Genomic DNA, 20,079 nt, shown 5'->3' with positions numbered 1-20,079 from the left:
GGAGGGAGGCCTGGGGGGCATTTGGGAAGGGAACAGGGGTGTGCGGGTCCAGCTTGGTAAGCAAGAAAGGGTTCAAGGGCTTCCCGGTGTCAATGCGGAGTTCAGTGGGGCATAATGCAGTGTGACTCAGTGAGAGGCCGTGTGTGGTGGGTACAGGGTCCCAGTTTGGGGGGCTGTGGAATGTAGGGATCCCACTTATCAGGCTGGCTGAGCTTCGGGAGCCAGGCTCTTGCCTCCAAGGATGCGGACTGTCGGGTTGCAGCTGGGACCCCAGGAAGCGCCCTTGCGCAGACGCAGCCCTGGCCCGGCAGGGGGAGCTGTCGGGGTGGGTGTCTCACCGCCGTCCGCGCCGGTTTGTTTTGGAAACTGGATAGACGCCAACCAGGGGTGGTGTGAGGGCTTCCTATGGAACTGGGGCTGGCAGGGATGTCTTCCCTCGGCAGAGCCGGCATGGGCTGGGAGGCAGACCTTGAGCCCAGGTGAAGGGAACGGGAGGGCAGGTGCATGACGTGGCCTGAACGAGGACAGCCCTGTACTTCCTCTCCCTCCCAGTAGACTCTCCCCCTACCTTTTTTTTTGAAGTCCTGTGACTGGAGAGTTTAGCTGAGGTCGGGAGGAGCGCCTTCCCCATCTTCCTGTAGGAAACCGCTGAGTCTCCAGTCTCCCTGCTGGGCACAGGTTCCTTCCCACATCCCCCCTCTGCCCTGCGTGCAGCAGACTGTGCCAGGACTGGGGGTTGGGAGGGGTGGGGGGCATATTCCTGAGCCTCAGGGGATCTCAGATAACACTGCCATCACCTCAGCTCTCTGGAAACAGTTTCCAGAAGAAAGGGAATTTTACTAAGGAAAACTGCAAGGTGCAGAGCCTTTGGCCTCCCCTTCGTTGGCTCCTGTGCTCTGTACTGCCCTTTTCTGCCCACCCCCCACCCCCAACCCGCCCCACTCCCAGGGGAGGAAGCAAACCCACTATGTGCCTCACCAAGGGCAGGGCGGATTTGCACCTCCCGGGGAAGTGGCGTCTGCTGATTCCAGGTTAAGAACCTCTTTCTTTATAGTAGTTCCTGGACACATGGACACTATCAAGGGGGAGGGTGGAGGTGGGGGAGGGAGGTGGGTTCGGCTGGGGTGGGGTGGAGGGATGGGGAGAAAAGGCATATGACTGTAATTGAATAACAATAAAAATTTAAGGAAAAAAAAAAAGAACCCCTTCCTGATACTGGTGCCAAAATGACCAAGTCCCCAGGCCTTCAAGGCCCCACGAGAACCCAAGTCTGCAGAGATACAGGAAGACATTGCATGGAAAACAGAATTGGAGAGAAATCGCAGCGGAATCAGAAAGGGCGACGAGAGGAGCTTTTGGTCTTTGCTGGAAGGGCGTGTGCCCCCAAGCTTCAGGCGGTCTTTGTCCCTGCTCAGTCCTCTAAGACCGGGTGGCCCCAGGAGCTGTGAAGTTCCTTAGGGTGTGCTCTGTGCCCCAACACCACCCCCTTAAAACTATAGAAATGCCAGGAATGTGGTGAAGACCCAGGGGTACCTGGGGGCTCACCTGGCTGAACCTGGAAGAGTCAGAGGGAAAGCTTACAGGCTCCCAGGCAGAGGCTGTGGTCAGAATAGCTCTGAACTTGAACTTAGCTTCCGCTATTCTAGACAACTGTTCTGATTTCTATGGCAGAATCAAATGTAAGCAAGATACAATCACTTAAAAATAAACCAGGGGGTGCAGTTACACTCCAAGAACAAGCGAGAGCTTCCTTAAAGCAAAGACCCTTTGTCGATGTCATTTTGCAGGGTCTTTTACAAAACAAAAGGGCTATAGTTCACTTGTGTTCACAACTTTCCAGTTTTGTACTCCCTGGCATTGAGAGAGACGTGGGTGACGTACAGAGGGGTAAGGTTATAATACCAGGGCTTGGGTAGACAAATGCGGTTCAGTGTAATATTGAGACTGGTACCCTCAAAGAAGCTTTGTTTTTTTTTTTTTTAAAAAAAGAAGAAATGTCCTACCTTTACACTGGTTAAATTCTAATGTTCTTTAACCTTTTATTCTCTTGCAAGATAATAGTTGGAGAGACCGCTGTGTTTTGCCTGCAACTGGCCACCAGGGATTTTGAAAACCAGGAGAAAACTCTTTTAACCGGAGACTGTTGCTACATAAACCCACTGGTGCGGAGAACCGTGAGATTTCTGGGTACGTGTTCACTGAACTGTTTGTGGTGGTGCTGGCGCCGCGTCCATGCAGAGGGGAGCCTTTCGAGTGTCCGGCATTTTAACCGTATGCAAATATTAGGTCACAGTTTCTTAGAGCTGTCTCAGTCTAGCTCTAAAAATAAACGTGGCATCATAATTTCTCCAATGGACGTAAAATTCCATTTCAGTTGACATTCTCACATCACTTTAAGGAAAAAAGAACACCACACTTAGATGTCAAGTATTTTTTAAGAAACTAAAAATTAGATAATTAAAGGAAATGATTGACTGTGTTTCTGGGGAGAAGTGGTGATCTTGTCCGCTTGTTGAAAATCACCAGGAACAGGAAAACAGCTTGGCCAATCAAAGACGCGATTGTTAATCATAATACGTCACACCCCGCACACAACTTCTGAGCTGTTTTCTGTCTTTTTAAGTCAACAAAAGTGTATTGATGATTTTATTTGAGGACAGGGTTTACTGGTACTTGAACTTTCAGTCTCCAATTCCTGCACTAGTGCTTGTGAGCGCTGACGGATTATTGAAAATCATCTCAATTCAACAGAAACTTGACCAAGAGAAATCTTTTTTAACTGATAAAGTTAATATAAATTATTATTTGCTGGAGGTATCCGATAAAAGCATGTCTCTCTCTCTCTATTTAATATAAATTCTGATCAGTGTTAAGATTTCAGAGACCGTAACCCTCAGTGTATTTCTCCTGTCGGTGGGATCAAGATGGAGACTTTTCGGTATCTCTCATAGATCATGTATATGATCCCACCATGAATATGATTCATAATCTGTATATGAACCCACTTAAAGACTAATCAAATGTCGTCGTGCCTTTAAATCTCTCTGAAGATGAAAGGTCTCCTCATCTCAGAGTGTTCTTTTTATCGCCATCAAGTTACGTATCTCCAAAGCCATCGTCGATGCTGTTGAAGGGAGAAGCTTCATGTGAAACTTTAGAAAGGTTTTTTTTTCACATGCAACCACCCTGTGTTCTTGACTCGGCTTTGCAGAGGGGTCATTTCATTAGAAAGAAGCAGAACTATACCTGACACTCATAATGATGAAGTTCACACTTTCCCAAACACTGCCAGGTAAATTATATTTTGCCTCGGTCAGTAAAAATGTTTCTCCCGCGTCTGCACCTGTATTTCTAAATAAGATGTGGCACGCCTTCCGTGGGCTCTCGGTTCTGCCCGTGTTTCTTACTTATGGGACTTTTTGAACTATGTTGGAGCGCTTCGTTTGTTTCTTGTTCTCTTAATTACCACGACTGGGTTTTCTAGCGTGTTGTGATAAAGCAGGAAGCTTATAGGCGGAACACAATTGCATAACTGGACACCTCTCTTTGTGGTTCTTTGTTCCGGACGCCAGCACAGAGGGCACGCGTGTGGGATCGCATCTGAACAAGCATCTTGTAGTCAAATAGTATTGGCTGTGGCCCTGACACACTGCCATTTTCATTCCAAAGCATATCTGGGAACTTGACAGGTGTCCAGATATTTCCCTATCCTATCAGATATCTCGCTGTAAACAGAAAAACGTGTGACCCCAGATTAAGAGAAAGGTTTGGCTAAAGAGAATGAGGACATCTTAGCCTCGAAGTGGAGCTTTGTCATACAGGTTCTGGCCGAGGCCACGGTGTTTGGGAGGAGATTCGGTGGACGCAAAGAGTTTATTAGCTTTCTTCTCTTTCATTTCCCTGCCTCTCCCAAATTTCTGCTTTTGTTAACGTTCACTTACTTGTATGACTCATGGAAGGCTTGTAATATGTAAAGAAAGGGCTTTAATTATTTGCTTTTCCACTTTTCAGATAAAGAGAGAACTCAGGTCTTTGTTTCATTGTCATTTTATACTCAGAAGTTTGCTACGCGCTGCTTTGTGTGCATGGAGATTTCATCCTCTTAAATAATATTTTGAAAGTTAAAAGGATAGCCGTGCTTCTGATTCTAGAACATTATTGGATCCTGTGCAACTTTCCTGGTGATTTCTTACACAATAGCCAATAATTATGTACAGGCTTAGGAAATAAACAATCCAGAAATATATGACTAAGGAGAAAAGTATCTAATTATTGTAATAGAATTATACGACTTTTTAATAAACCAATTGCTTGGGAAGTATTATTTTGGTGTAGTTTTAAAATATCCTGATGAATTTTATTGTTTTTCCCCAAGTTATGAAAGAATGGATTTCTTTACATTGGTTACTACATTTTTGAAGGTTGTATCTCTAAGTTTAATTGAAAAGGGTGCCAAAGAATTTAATTTATGTACCCTACCTAAGTAGAAAGATAAGTTTTGACAACAATGACCAATGACACTGAGTTTAGCAAATGTCCTTTGAGTTTGAGTACACTGGCAAGTTCCTTAGAAAAGGGAGGGAAAAAAATCCTCGTACTTAATTTTATACCTTTAGGTAACTAGACAAAGTAAATTTTAATACTGTGAAGATCATTGGGAACATCATTTTGATTGCCCTACTGCTTACTAAATTGCCCCAAATTTGATAAATTAAAATTCAGTACATAGAAGATGAGGTGGGACACAGCTGGTCGCTGTTATGTGACTTTTAAAAACATGTTTCTGAAGGCAAGGTTTTCCGTGATATTTCAATGAAGACTGTCGGCACTGGGTTTGCCTGCTAATGGGCACCGCCCGCAGAGTTAATTTCAGCCTGGGAGGCGCCGTCAAAGGAAGGCCACTGCTCCGAGTTATGTCGGTGACATTAAAGACTACTTCCAGCATGGGGGAGAATAGAGACTGAATAGAGCAGAAGGGGAGAGACTGGTCCCTCTGGAGGACACCTGGCTCCGATTAAAAAAATCGCACACCCCAAACACAGGCTTAGAATATATCTTCTTTTATCTCGAGTCCCGTACACCTGCCATGCATAGGAATGTGGCCCGTGGCGGGCAGCTCAGGACGCTGAATAGCGGAACGCTCCCAGCACACTCCGGAGAGCCAGGGCATGCCCCGGAGTGGCATGGGACCAAGGAGCCCTATGTGTGGGGACAGGGATGACCGTGTCATAGTTCCTGAAATAGTTCCTGGTTGGTTCGCTGTGAACTGAAATCCAAAACACCAGAGCGTGCAAACGGTGTGTTGTCTTCCAGGAATCTACACGTTCGGACTGTTTGCCACTGACATCTTCGTAAACGCCGGGCAGGTGGTGACGGGGAACCTGGCCCCGCACTTCCTGGCCCTGTGCAAGCCCAACTACACGGCGCTGGGCTGCCAGCAGCTGACGCAGTTCATCAGCGGGGCGGAGGCCTGCACTGGCAACCCCGACCTCATCACCAGGGCCCGGAAGACCTTCCCCTCCAAGGAGGCGGCCCTCAGCATCTACGCGGCCATGTACCTGACGGTAAGCGCCACCTGCGGCCTCTCCTCGCCTGCCCGCCACGCTCCCAGGGTGGCAGTCCCATTAGCCACTTCCTGTAGGCCATTCGATTTAGGCTGAATAATAGCTGTTTGTGCTATGAATAAAATGAAGCCGCTTGACTCTCAGGAGGTTATGTGTGGGTAGCTGGTTGTATTAAAAAATACAGTCATTAGCATTTCTATTTGAGAATACGTTCATCTTCATATGAAGGAGGGCTGACTGGGAACCAATTTGTCCGGTCGCAGCCCCCATAAACCGGTAATAGCACCATTAGGAGGACCACCCAGGCCTCTGTGCGGCTTACTCAGGCTCCGATATCCTCTGCGGGGGCTGAGAAAGGGGCACTCTTTTTCTAGCAAGATCTCTTGTTATTGGCAACTATATCATAATACGGCAACCATGTTGTCGTATTTTCTTGTAGACATAACCAGAATGTCCTTGTCTGTCATGTTTTTTCCTGGACTCTTGAGTAGTTGCCATCCTGTCAGTGAGAGTCAGGCCCCGGGGCAGCTGTCTTAGCCCCTGCAGGTGGAAGTGGGGGGGTCACAGGTAAGCGCCTCGCTGGTCTGCAGGCTGAGGAGGAGGGCCTTGGCAGGCAGCTCTTGACCCCGGCACTGGTGTGTCACCGGGCTTTGTCTACCTTGCAGCTCTGGGGCTGGACTCCTGAAGCGTGCTCTGTGGCTTTTCCAAAGCTGCAGTTTGGAGAATTTCAATGTCTTGGGGGTTCTCCTTTCCGACAGTGCCAAGAGCTCCTTCCTGCTGCTTTGCACTCATGGACAAGAGATCTCAGGACTGATTTGAAACCAGATTTGATTCATTTCTAATGAATTATTCTTACCCTTTAAAAGCTGTTAGATTATGGAAATGTTTCTAATGTTCCCACTGCAGTCATGTCAGGTGACGTCTCCGAGCAGAGAGAATACACCCGTGACGCCTCTGCTTGAGCCTGGGAGCCCAGATTCCCAAACAGGGGACCACTTGGGAGGGTGCACGTAGTGCTCCACATCATGTTCATAATGGCAGGTACCTTTGGAGATCGGAAGTGTATGCACTGTAACATGTTACCAGTTTTTAAGACAAACTAATTGTATGCCTCACTGCCTGGTCTTGTTAAAAAAGTCCCAAGAAGAAATGGGGGCCAGGGGAGGATGAGGAGGATAAAGGAGGCCAAATATATGGGGATGGAAGGCGACTTGACTTGGGGTGGTGAACACACAATGAAAGATACACAAGATGTGTAACAGAATTGTACCCCTGAAACCTACATGATGTTATTAATGTCCCCCAATAAATTTAATAAACTTGAAAAATAAAAGACCATATCAATGTAAAATAAGGACATTTAAAGGATCAAATCCCTCCCTGTTCACCCTCTCTCCTGCGGTCTCTGGACTTGCGTGCGCTCCCTTCCCGACGTCTCTCTGTGCTCCCGTCTCTGTCCCTCGAATCCCCAGTGTTCCTCTAGCCCGTCAGCTCCGCTGACCCTTGACGCTCTAAGACTCATGTGAAACCTGGAGTCCATGCGGACCCTCCCCTGTCCACTCCATGGCTGGGTTCTGTGTCCCACCTCCCCGCGAATAGGAAGAACCACTCAGTCTTCCAGTGAAGACTTGCAGCTTCAGGGAATCAAAAACCCTGGAACACTTTTCATTCATTCTCCTCGCGTCTGACCTAATGTTCATATTCATATCTGGGTGTGAATAGCAAAGGCATCTAAGTGCACCAATGGGGTCAAGCAATGGCTTGAGACAGACACACTCCAGAATAATCCCTGGCCCCCCAAACTGTTACGTGTTTCCCTTAGCTCTGGGGATGACGGATCTCCTGTGTGGCCAGGTCTGCCAGTGTGGTGCGTGTGCCGGTGCCATGAAACGCCTGGTCCTTTCATTCTGCCGAAAGGGTGCTTTCGAAGGCATTGCCGTGGGAAAGGACTTTTCTGTATTGGAAAAATCTTAATATCTTGTCTTTTTTTTAAAAAAAAGATTGTATTTATTTTTAGAGAGAGGGGAAGGGAGGGAGAAAGAGAGGGAGAGAAACATCAGTGTGTGGTTGCCTCTTGTGTGCCCCCTACTGGGGATCTGATTAGCAATGCAGGCATGTGCCCTGACTGGAAATTGAACTGGTGACCCTTTGTTTTGCAGGCTGGTGCTCAACCCACTGAGCCCCAGCAGCTGGGGCTTAATAACTTGTCTTGCCCCTGGTCTGCCAGCATGTGTTTCGGCAGCTGACTTGCTGGCATTTATTGAAGGAACATCCCCATTATAAGCCGTACCATTCTAGTCTGTCGTTAAGACTTGGAGATGTTTGTAATAACAATAACAACAACATTTACTGAGCACTTACTATGTGTCAGACACTGCGTGCTGCCCTGTTGCTAACTTCTATAGTACTACTTCTCATTTATGAATTATTAAAATTCTTTATTATTTTCATAATAATTGATTATGTGAACTAACGTTCCAGAGACGGGCTCATTAAATCAATTAGCCCCAGCCTGTGCATGGACAGGTGAATTCCTTCCTGCTCCCACATAACCTCAGCGCCCCTACAGGTCAAAGCCCCAGGTTCAGCTCACAGATGTGTTCAGAGAAGAAACATTTAAGAACACTGCAACACCCAGAAATCTTCTATCATTAGCCCGGGTGAGACGACAAGGCAGGCTTCCTGCCTGTAATTACATTGAAGGGAACTGCTGTCTTTTTAACAATAGATTCTGCTCCGTGCTAACTGCTTTTCTCTTCCCCGCCCCCCCTGTGAGTCTGTGCGTGTGGGTGGCTGCCATGGCAACTCGGCAGCACTGCCGCTGCAAATGCGGGCCCTCCACTCAGGGTGCGCTCTGATGTGCGACCCTAGACACATGTGCACTTCTCCCCGGCCTCGCCAGGGACACCTCGGGAAAACTTTATAATAGAAATGTCGGGGTGTTTCAAACTTAGGAAGCCTCATGAAGTGCTTGCCAGGATTTTGATAAGTAGGTAAACGGGAGAGTTCCATACCTCCCGCACGCTCTGTGGAGACAGGCATACTGCTGAATTCAGGTAGAGATATAGTTGTTAAATGTGGCGTGGGCATTATAAACACCTGTAAACACGTGAATAACAATAAACGAGCCCTATTATGAAGTGTGTGAATAACGGAGGGATGTTTTTCGGATGCTTCTCTCTGTGGATTAGTAAATAAAATTAAGGAACTTGAACTTTCCCTTAGCATCTGGCTTTAATCAAAGGCTTGAGGATAATTTCATCAGAGTTGTTCTCTTTTACTTCACTGAGAACGTTTAGGGGAAAAAATATCCCTGTGCCTATTTTTGCAAGGACTATTGGTTTTCCAGGAAAAATATCCTGAAGGTTATTTAACCCTTAACCATTATATTTATAATTCAGTGTTAGTTGCATTAGAATAATAATTAAATTTAGCTTTTGGTATTTCTTTTCATATAAAGTGAGTAAAGTTTTTCCTCCTTAATTACAGTAAGATAAATGTCAAAGTTCAGAATGAGGAATAATGTTTGGTGACTTTCCAATGATTAATCTTATCAACGACTGAAACAAGTAAAATGATCTCTTTAGGTCACTCCTCCTTCTGACCTTAGATTTTCCGAAAAAAAATTTTTTTTTAAAGGAAGGGTCAGCTACATTCGTTGGCCTGTCTCCATCATCCGCTGCTGTGTAAGAAACCACCCTGAAGTCCAGCACAAGGCGTCCTCCTCCGGTTCCGGGGATGGGGGAGCGGTGCCGGCGGGGAGGCTGACCTGGTTTCTCTGGGGACCGACTCCCAACCCTCTCCTGGGCTGCGCTCCACCTCCCTCGGTTCTCAAGAGGCCTTTGAGCACGTTGTTTTCCCGACAGGGTTGCGGAGCTGCCTTCCAGGGGGGCACAGCCCACAGCCTGTCCATCATCCCCATCGCTGGATCCTTGGGTCCATATGAATCTCAAGGCCGCCCAGATGGATAGGGGGCAGGGATAGTGTGGACCCCACGCACAGGTGGGAGGCAGAGCAGTCTTGAATACACTGGGATGGGAGGATTTTGTGGGCATTAAACAGTGGACGGCAGTCACTCCCCGGAATATTAGCAGAAAGGTCTAAAAAGATCGCTTCTCTCTCTTCCTCCTCTGCGGGGCCCAGTTCTCACTCCCTCCAGCTGCGTCCCTAACCTCACAAGTGCTGTGCGCTGCGGTGACTGCTAACGGCGGCCGGGGGGAGGGAGGGGTGTTAAACAGCCCGCTGGTTTCTGTTGGCCTCCTTTAGTGACCTTCCACCCAGTTCCAGGCCCCAGTCCCGCGGCACAGGGATCTGGGGAGGCCTGCACTTGATTCATGAGACCCAGGATCCCGGCGGGTGAGAACAGCGCCACCCTGGCCTGTCGTCTTCACCTGCTGCAGACACCTGGCCGTCATCCGCGAGCCCTGCCTCCAGACTCCCTTTGGTGCTGACACGCATGAGCTGCCTGTGCGCTAGATTCCAAGTGAGCGAATTTGTGTCTACTGGATAACACATCGGGGTTATCTGTTGAGCGCCCACGCGTAATGTGACTGCTGCGCTGTCACTACGGCTGCTGGTGCTGCCACACTGCCGTGAGTGACGGACATGTGTCCTGTAGCCTGCAGCAAAGGTTATGGGGGGCGGGCAGCGTGTACAAAAGGCCCATTGGACCCCATAGTTCACTACCCCGGACCCCTGTTGTAGTCCACCCCCGTCCCCTCCCCCCAGGGCTCTGTGAACTCCATGTTTTCAGATCTCGTACCTGACATGTTAATGCTCCCCCAGCCCAACTTAGGCCCAGACATTAAACCACGGTTCGTCCTAATGCGACTGTGACCATGCTGCTTTGAAACTGCACAAGTGCAGCTGTTTCCATCGCTCACACAGTTCTGAGGCAGGCAGCAGTGCGTGATCAAAGGCATGTGGATGCCCCGCGTCTGACCCGTGCTGTTACCTGTCTTCTGCCCACGGCCCTTATACTTCTGTATAACGATGTCTTGCTCCCCAGTCACATCGCGGATTGGAATGGGCAGCTCTGGGTGTGTGGTCATTTGATATCCCGGGGTCAATCAAACCCGCCATCTCTGCCAGGCCCAATCACGTGCCCAAGTGCATTTTTCAAAAGACAGATCATTTTGTGCCACAGGCGGCCTGTCCTGGCTCCTGAATTGTAGGAGCCACATGGAAACTAGCACACCGAGCATTCCACCTTTGACCCCTCCAGCACCAGAGCATCGGCTGAACCCCGCTGCCCAAAGGGTGTCTTCCAACGGGAGTCCGACCCTGCCCAGGCCCCCCCCGCCCGCCCCTCGCTCCAGATGCTGGCACAGCCAAGCGCTGGCCACTGGGAACTGCGGTGTAGATATGGGCTGTTTTATTATGAGTGGCACCACCTGGAGGAACAGAAGCTAAAGATCAGAAGCCTGACTCCTGGTGGCATGTGGGTGATGGATTCCATAGGGCAAAATCGCAAGACCCCATGGGTTCCGGGCTCGGGGTCGTGCTGAGAGCTGACTGGTCGGAGGTAAGACAGGAGGAGGTCTCCTGGTGTGGGAGAGTCCCATGAGCCAAAATCTTCAGACGCATCCACCCAAATGTCCCCTGCCTTGTGTCAAGGTCTTAGGTTTTCCTCAGCAGGGTCTTGACCTTGGCATCATGGACCGGCCTTACCTGAGCACTCACTCACCTTGGGGGGCCCCTGACTCTTACCTAGGGAGTCAGAAGCTTGGTCTTCAGCCTTTTCTTTTTCTCATGCTGCACAATAGAAGGCCCCTTCTAAGTTACCGAAGAGGCCCTCTGGCCTTCATGCTCAGCTTCCACTTGCTGGGCCCTTGTGGTCCATTTCCCTCTGTGGGGCAGTGACAGGCTTCCTAGGGCTCAGCCAGGTTTGCCCTTCTTCCCAGCATTGCTTCCCTGGGCTTGGCCACAGCCTGTGTCATTGGCCTGATGGGGTCGTTCCTCACCCTGCCCCCACCCTGGGGTGGCTTTGGGCTTTCAGGCTAAAATTAGGAAAGGTTCGTGCAAGCCAGCAAGAGTTGGTTACCTGTCCCCATCAGAACGTTCTCCCAAGTCACTACTGGGGGTGGGTTTGAGCACTTGGATTGCTACCTGGGAGACTGATCCACCTCATCTGTCACGCAGGATGGGGCCCTCATTCCTGGCCAAAACACGTCCCCAAACCCCATCTTGACACCCATTTTCTTAGACTGCTCCCTGGTACCTGCTGTCAGGCTCATCCAAGGAGCAGAGGCAGGGATAGAGTCAGGAGTGTGAGAGCTTTATCAGAGGGTCGGAGGGGCATGGTTCTTACAAAAGAGGAGGCAAGAAGCAGAGCTGGGCGGGGACAGGCTCATCCCGTGATGCCGGTAGCAGGTAGCACACAGCCTCAGCCAGTCTGGAGCAGAGATCGCTCGTTAGAGGATCCCTGTATTAGGCGTAAATGGGTAAAACTTCAGATCCCTTCTGCGCTGAGTCACTGGCTGGGGGCTAGCCAGGAGGACGGTGGCCTCCTGTCAGACACTACAGAGAATTTGACAGGTGGGCACTCAGCTCCCCGATCTCCTCACAGCCGAGTAGCTCCACCTTTCTTCTGGAGGGAGGCCGGGGTACCTGGCCTTGGCGGCCGCCACGCTGCACCCCCTCGGAGCTGAGGCACAGCTGGGAGGATGGTGCCAGGTGGTGTCTCCTGAGAGACACCTTCCGTGTCTAACATTTGCATTTTTAGTGCCTGCATTTATAGGAAAATATCACTGCACTGTAATTTTGGTCATGAGACTCCTGCTAAATTGAGGCTATAGTTCAGAGTCAAGGTGGTTTCTTAAGCTCTGGTTCACTCACTCTGTTACAAAAGCGGTTGCTTTCTACCAGGAACTCTGCCTGCTCTGAGCGTGTGTTGTCACACCCTTTGAAGAAAGCCTTGGAAGGGGACCAAAGGACCTCAGATAACAAGCAGACATCCCTCTCTAATAATGCAGAAATTTAGAGGAAAAAAGTGACAGCTATTATTATTGAGTGCTTACTGGACTAAGCACTTTACAGAGAGGATATTTATTGCTCTCTCCCCTCTGCCAAACATGAATCGGGCACCGTTCCATATACAGACACGTGCCACTAGCTTCTGTACAATGTACAGAAATGATGCCCTTAGGCATGCGAAAATTTCCACCATCGAAAAACAAAACAAAGAACCACTCAGAAATCTTCCATTGATTTGAGCTACCATCCATTTCTGAAAGAAACTTCTAGAAAGACTAGTTTATACTTCCTCACCTTATGAGCTCGACACAACATGGGTTTTGTCCCCTCCCCCACACATTGTCTCCAAAATGAGCCCCCCCACCCCCTGCCCTGGACCCCACCCAACAGCGGGTGCATCCTCAGAGCCTCCAGGGTCGTCTCAGCTGCACAGAGACCGGCACCACCCGCTCCTATCTGAGCTTTTATCTTTCCAGGGCTGGGAGAACATCCGTTTCCCAGAGTTGCTATTATCCTCATTAAAGGGTTCATTGTCATGTCAGAAAACCTTCCGCCATCGTTTACCAGGTTTCTGCCCTTGACCTCTGTTCTGCCATTGGCTATCCCTCCCAAGGGCGATGTCATTTGGGGCCCCGCCCACATCTTTCCCAGCATTCCTCACAACTTCTGCGCTGGCCTGAACCTCTCCCGAAGGCCGGACTTCATTTCCAGCCTGGACCTGGCTCTGGGGTTCAGCTCTGAACCAGCTTCTTAAACTCAGCGTTTCAAAAACCAAACTCATGGTCTTGCCACAGCTCCCAACTAGCTCCTGCTTTTGTCTCTTTGACTGGATTACTGGCACCCCTACCCTCTCAGTTCCAGGAGCCTGAAACCCCTGAGTCATCCCAGCCCCCCCACACCCCTGCATCCAGACGCCTGATTCCTTCTATAGGTTCCACATGGAATCTCTTGCACCCAGCCTCCTCCTCTTCTCCACCCGCCCTGACCCGTCCGCATGAATTGGGCTCCTTTACATCACTTACCTCGACTGAACCGCCGCAGCCTCCCAGGCGAGCTTCCTAAGGAAGCTCTACCCTCTGCCCCTGCGAAACACGCCTAAAGCCTGGTTGTTAGCAACTCTCTGTTCACATGAAGCTTTCCTTAGCCTGCCCTCACTCACCCTTCAAGGGTCACACAACTACATGTGACATACCCTCTTGGTCCTGGCTGAAACTTGTCTTCCCTTCTGCTGTGGACTGGGTCATGTCCCTCATGGGACTTTGGAGATGTGACCTTTGGGAGGTTTAGATGAGGTCATGAGGGTGAGGTCCTCACCACGGGATCAGTGTTCTTCTAAGAGGAGACGCCAGAGTGCTTGTTGTCTCTTGTTTGTGTGACAGCCATCTGCCAGCCCGGGAGACGTTCTCACTGGGACCTGACCGTGCTGGCCCCTCATCTCAGGCTTTCAGCATCCAGAACTGTGAGATGATAAATGTCTGGTGTTCGAGCCTCCCCGTCTGCCGTATTTTGTCATGGCGCCTGAGCTGACCAGCCACCTCCCTTCCTAATGTCCTCTTTCATAGCTCAGTCCTTGGCTCACATGAACTTGAACTCAGTTTACGCGAGGCTATTCCCAGTTACTAACCCCAATATTTTTTTTCTACCTTAATACTTTAGCTTTTGCTCTTCTTTCTACCTGTAATATCCCTAGTACCTCCTACCTGCATATTCACCTGTCCAAAGTCCTATTCACCTTTTATGTGTGGGTCATCATTTTATACTCCCCATGACAGGAAGTGGGTCGGGGTGCAGAAGACAAGAGGAGGAGAAAGGACAGGCTGGAAAACTAGGTCCAGAGATGAGCAGGAATGGATGGAACCTGAGCGGCTGGAGCTATGGCCAGAAGCAGACCCAAGGAAGGGGTGGCAAGGACCACAGCTGAGGGACCCCTGGCCCAGCACAGCTGCCCCTGCGGCTGACAGTGGCTTGGAGTCTCGCTCTGCCTGCTTCTTTGCACCCTGTGCGGGTGTGTGTGGTTGGCTGAGAGTGGGTGGTCGCTGAAGTTGGTGTGCCGGGCTTTGAGGGGACTGCTCTCCATCTCTCTCTGGCTTTGGTGGTGGGACAGAACATCTCCTCTCGGTCTAGGAGGGAGATGGCAGGGGATTCTCCCAAGAAGGGGGCTCGGAGGCTATGCAGTAAAGAAAAAAAACACTCCTTATCTCTGGGACCTAGATCAAAGTTCATCTCCTTTTTTGAAGTTTCGTCTCATCCTTTTGATTGAAGTGAATCTCCCCACGTACACAGGGGCACCGAGCAGGTTTGACACCAAAGCAAATCGTTTTTTAGCATCCCTTCCTCTCTCTCAGAAAATTATTTTCAGTGGTAGTTATGCGATAATAGTAATTAGCATTATTGATTCATTTTCAGTTTTAAAGTAAACAATTAAATGGAAATATATTTTAACTTAAAAGACATAAGAATCCAGTACCGTATTTCACGTGTGAACTAAAATTTGCACTTAGCCAACAAAAACACAACGCATTTATGTTATTTCATTATTTTTTTGTAATGAAATATCTCATTGCTTTATTGCATAGTCTCATTAAGTTAAACCTAGAAACTCCAAGTAGACACATGGATTGGTAGAATTGAAATACCTCGAGTTCTGTTTCTTCATTTTGATAATTAGTATGCTATTGTGTGTGTTTTCTTGCCGATCTCCTTTTTAAATGTAGCACCATAGGGGCTGGAGACACTCTGTGGCCAAAGTGAACTTGACCTTTACAAACTTAATTCTCCAGACAATATGTGTATCTGAGTGCATATGCTGGAAATGGAATGTATAGCTGGGCATTCTGTGAATTAACTTCCATGCAGGATACAGTATTTATTAGAGATTATGTAACAAAAAATGTGCCGACTTGAAGCTTACACCCAGCAGGAACTGTAGCCATGGTTTGAACTTGGACCAGAGCCCCATGACAACGGGTCCGGAACAAACCATCCCAAACTTGGCACAAAACAGCTCCCTGGGCTCGCAGATTCGGTGGGTCCGATATTTGAAAAAGACGCTGCGTGGTTCTCCAGTCTCTGTCTGGAAGGGGCTCCTGAAATCTGGGGCGTGGGGGCATGGAGAAGATTGTTCGTTCAGAGGTCTGCATCCAGGCGGGCTCCGTGGCTGCCCCTGGCGACGTCCTCAGCATCCTGCACAGCGCCCCTTCGGACCATCTGGCATTCAACTTGAGAATACTCCTCTACACCCTGAAAAGCCCTGGAACTGAAGACCTTTGACTCTTAGTTCACCCTAAAACGGGCACAGTGTATTTGTGCGAATAGCGGAGTAATAAATAAAGGCCTTTTACTGTGTGGGCCAGCACCGTGCAAGGGGTGGCCGCAGACACTCTTCGTTCGCCCTCGCCCATGTGCCGCAGGTACTGCAGTTTGCAGATAAAAGACCTGAACACCGACCACAGCTCAGAGAAAAGCGGTCACTCGCCCGAGTCGCATGGCCCGTGTACACTGGAGCCGGGACCTGAACCCTGGAGGCCCCCAGGAGCGCGCCCCGCAACACCTCCGCTCACACTGGGATCCGTGCCCTGCGGCGTTCCAGGCCCCCGCGCGGCCCTCCGCCCCGCGCACCCACGCCACTGCAGTTCCCCTAGTGGAGCTCTGACTCCCCGCAGGTCCTTGGGGCTCACGTGGCCGTGGCATGGTGCTGTGGCCCAGTACTGCTGGTTCTCAGAGCGAGCCAGAAATCACTGCGCACTTGCCCGGCAGGAACGTGAGCCCAAGCCACCGCCCATGAATCAGGCGTATTTCCTGTATGGGAGGGTTCTTAATAGTCTCAGAATGCTCAGGTGTTCGTTACTGTTAGGTTTAGCTTCCTTACAGTCTCGGCTGGTGTGGCTCAGTGAGTTGAGCGTGGCCCTATAAACCAAAAGGTTGCTGGTTCGATTCTCAGTCCGGCCACATGCCCCCTAGTAGGGGGTACGCAAGAGGTAACCACGCATTGATGTTTCTCTCCCTTTCCTTCTCCCTCTCAACCCATCTCTCTAAAAATAAATAAGTTGAGTTTTCTGACAACTTCTTTCTTCTAAATGCTATAATTCTAAATTCCATAAATCTAAATTCTGTGGCCCTGTGACCATAAAGCGCTTCTTTACAAGTGTAATCATTAAGGACGTCGGAGATCTGTTATTTGTACACGCACGTTAAAAACGAATCCGGCGTGGATGGGCCCCAGATGGCTCTGGGTTCCCGCGTTCAGTTGTCCACCAGACGCTCTCCAAGGTTCTCTGCACTGACCCAGCACGCACACCGTTCCAGAGGTTTTTCTACAGCAGCGACCCGTACCTATTCCTTTAAAATGGGGTTGTAGATCAGGGTTTTTAGTAACTTTTAGCGTCATCACTTATCTTAGTGTGTGATAAGACGTGTTTAAATGGGCTCAAAACACAAGCATCTCGAGCCGCTCTATTTTGTATTGTTTTATAGCACCTGTACCACATTGTAAAGAAGAAATGTGGATTTTAAAAATCAAATAGTTGTAAGTGGGTTCAGTTCCAAAATATGGGCAATAATAATTGATTTAATTATTTTCTAGTCACCGTAATACCCAATTATTGAGGACCTATGACGTCCTAAGGATCACCCCTATTTCAGGTGCCTAACACTTAGATAGGCTGGGGGGAGGGATGTGAAAATCGGCCTGGCTGCCGGGACAAAGGACTGCAGATCCCGGGGCTAACATGACAGGAACCACTGTCTCCCAGTTCCGGAGGCTGGAAGTCCAAGGTCAGGGTGCCTCCATGGTCGGCGTCTGGGAGGCCTCTCCTTGAGCAGCGGATGTCCGTCCGCCCTCTCGCCCCGTGTCCTCACATGGCCCCCTAAACAGCTACACTGAGATGTGCCCTTACATGTTAGCACGAACTCCTTGTCCCTGCGCTGAAACTGGAGTGCTTAACTGGCGTGTCTTACTGGTTGTGCAGGGCCTGCTTCCTTTATCGGCCTTTAAATTAAACTGTAACGAATTCCTAAATCTGTCTAACAGTCTGGTGCACACTTCGTAGGATTCGAAGCTCTCCAGATTGGTTTTTTAAGCCATTAATTTTAGCTCCTTACTTGCTGGTCGGCAGATGTTAAATCTTCGGGATGATGGAGTTGTTAACGTCGTAGGAATCAAGCATCTTTTGCTGGCATGTCGCGCTTCGTGTCACCTAATTTTCGTTTCCTTGTGTTGCAGTCAGAAATAAAACAGCAGCCTTATTTACCCCATTATGTTCTTACTTTTTACCTGGTGTATGGAAAGTGAATGTTTAATGGTAAATCTGTGTGGCTTTCAACATTATAGGTGACAAAAAATGTCAAAGAGTTTTTGCTCTTCTGGCCGATTGATAGACAAAGAGCCACATGTACGAGATATTACCGGGGAAGCGGGGGTCGTACTGGATAGAAACGGTCGCCTTGTAGAATTGGCCACGTCTGCACGTCAGGGATAAGGTCAGTGTGTCTGTGATAAAGGAGCTGTTCTTCATGACCAAGCCATCAATCGGCCACTGTCCCGGGGACAGCTGAGTCACTGAGCATGTTCTGATCTTCACTGCAGGCACCAGCTGGTCCCGAACACAGCGGTGGTTGTTCCTGGCCTCCCATTTGTGACTCCCATGTGTCTGGTGCCCATTCAAGGACATCGGCTACATGATAAATTCTGTGTTCGTGATTATGTCATCTTCTGTTAGGTGCCCATTGAGGGAGCTGGAAAGGAAATGGTTGGTCGCTCCTGATGTGCAGATACAACTTGTGCGAGCACCTTTATTCCCATGCCCCTGAGGTAGGCCGCTGGGTTTAGTGTTCCTCCCGGCAAATGTGTAGTTGCGATCTGGAGGCGTAATTTTAATCCTTCAGGTTTATTCTGGTCACCCAGCAAACAGGAACCTTCGTGGCGATAATAAAACTGGCACCCCTTGTGCGATTCCTGAGCCGAATCCTGCAAACTATTATCGCCATTTTCATTTTACAAATGGTATTAACTAACGCTCCGAGAAATGAAGTCGTCTGCCTGAGGTCACAGAAGCAATCAGTGGTAGGCTGACATTTTAACCCCGATGACTAAACTCCTATAGCTGAGCCTTTTCTCCTGGTCTACACTGACTGAATGGGGAATCTCTTAAGAATCTAGAGGGTCCCATAAACACACACACACACGCACACACAATTGAGGAACTTTGATGAAATATAAAAAAGCAACTGTTGATAACCAGAACCTGAAAAAAATTGACTAACGGCTGAAAATTCGAAGTAATTTCATTAATATCATTTCATTAACTCTATGTGCTCTTGAGACAGTAATATATTCATAGATATATGTATAGGAAACAAGATGTGGTTTTTAATTTTTCTAGTAGGAACGTTAAAAAAGTTTTAAAAGGGTGAAATTAATTTTAGGAATTCATTTGATTTAATGGATTATATCTGAAATAGTATCATTTCAACATATATCAGTATAAACTTACTAATGAGACATTTTGCATCCCATTTCTTTACAAAGCTTTCTGAATTTGCCACCTTTCTGGGCCTAGGAAGTGGGAGGGTTGGAGAGGAGGTGAGCTTGGCAGATGTGAGCGTTTGAGTGTTGAGTGGCCCCCCGTTGGGCCAGAAACCCTGAGAGGAAGCCAGTCACCAGGGAGGTGGAAGAGAAAACAAGGCAGATGGGGTTGTCCTCATGTCTGCCTTAAAACTGGGGAAACTCCACCTCAGTGAACCTGGTGGCTGGTAGGCTGGGCTGCAGAGCCCAGAGGGCAGACAGCCCACCGGGGTGAGAAGGAAGGTGGGCTGGAGGCTCGGGGGTCTTCCTAGTGTGGGAGCCCGGGAGGACAAAGCCAGGGGGCCACAAGGACATCTAGCGTCGGTGGCCAGCAGGCACCAGTGCCCTGGAGGGAGAGCCCGGGGCCCATGGAGACCTGCGAAGGCAGAGGCCATTCTGTAGCACAGTCCCTCGGCTGCCCCGAGGCCGCCTCCCGGCTCAGCCCTGTGGTCTCTCAGCCTCACACAGGATCCCAGGGCCATTTTGCCAGGAAGGGAAGCGTGAGAAAAGAGAACGCCTGAGCCTTTATTCCCCGTGCCTTCCTGCCTGGTTCCCTTGCTGTGCAGCACAGGACGCTCACTCACGGCAAAGCTGAGATGCGTTACGGGAGATGCAGCAGCTGTGTGCTTTCTATAGCCCAGACAGTCATTTACAAAAGCTACGACTTTAGTGCACCACTGGTGTTGCGGCCATCACAGCCCTGAGAAATCCGGGTGGTGTGACCCAGACGTGTCCGGTACAAAGCCCATGGTCTTTCCACCTGGGCGTTACCTCTCGTCACAATTCTGTAGCCCCCTCAGACACCTTCCCATCACCATTTGGCAAACTGATGAGCATGAGTGAGCATGCGTACAGCCATAGGTTTTCAGGCCACTGCCCACCCTGCATGCTAACAAGCCCCTCAGTTTCGTTCAGGGTCTCTGCAGCAATTTGCAGTAGCTGTGTGGAGCTGTGCTGGGAGCTTCTAGCCTGGGAGCT

General features: G+C 49.4%; 1 protein-coding gene across 1 annotated transcript in view; it reads left to right on the top strand.

The window, feature by feature from the left end:
* Positions 1–20,079, top strand: part of PLPPR5 (phospholipid phosphatase related 5) — a 76,188-nt gene that overhangs the window by 26,744 nt on the left and 29,365 nt on the right. Inside the window, exons 3-4 of the mRNA XM_045203675.3 lie at positions 2,055–2,187; positions 5,314–5,564. Coding sequence (XP_045059610.3) covers positions 2,055–2,187; positions 5,314–5,564 — 384 coding nt within the window. The remainder of the gene's footprint in view (positions 1–2,054; positions 2,188–5,313; positions 5,565–20,079) is intronic.

Source organism: Desmodus rotundus, chromosome 12 (assembly GCF_022682495.2).
Source record: "Desmodus rotundus isolate HL8 chromosome 12, HLdesRot8A.1, whole genome shotgun sequence".
NCBI lineage: Eukaryota > Metazoa > Chordata > Mammalia > Chiroptera > Phyllostomidae > Desmodus > Desmodus rotundus.
Note: the sequence above shows the minus strand (reverse complement) of the source record. Positions and strands in the feature narration are given on the sequence as shown.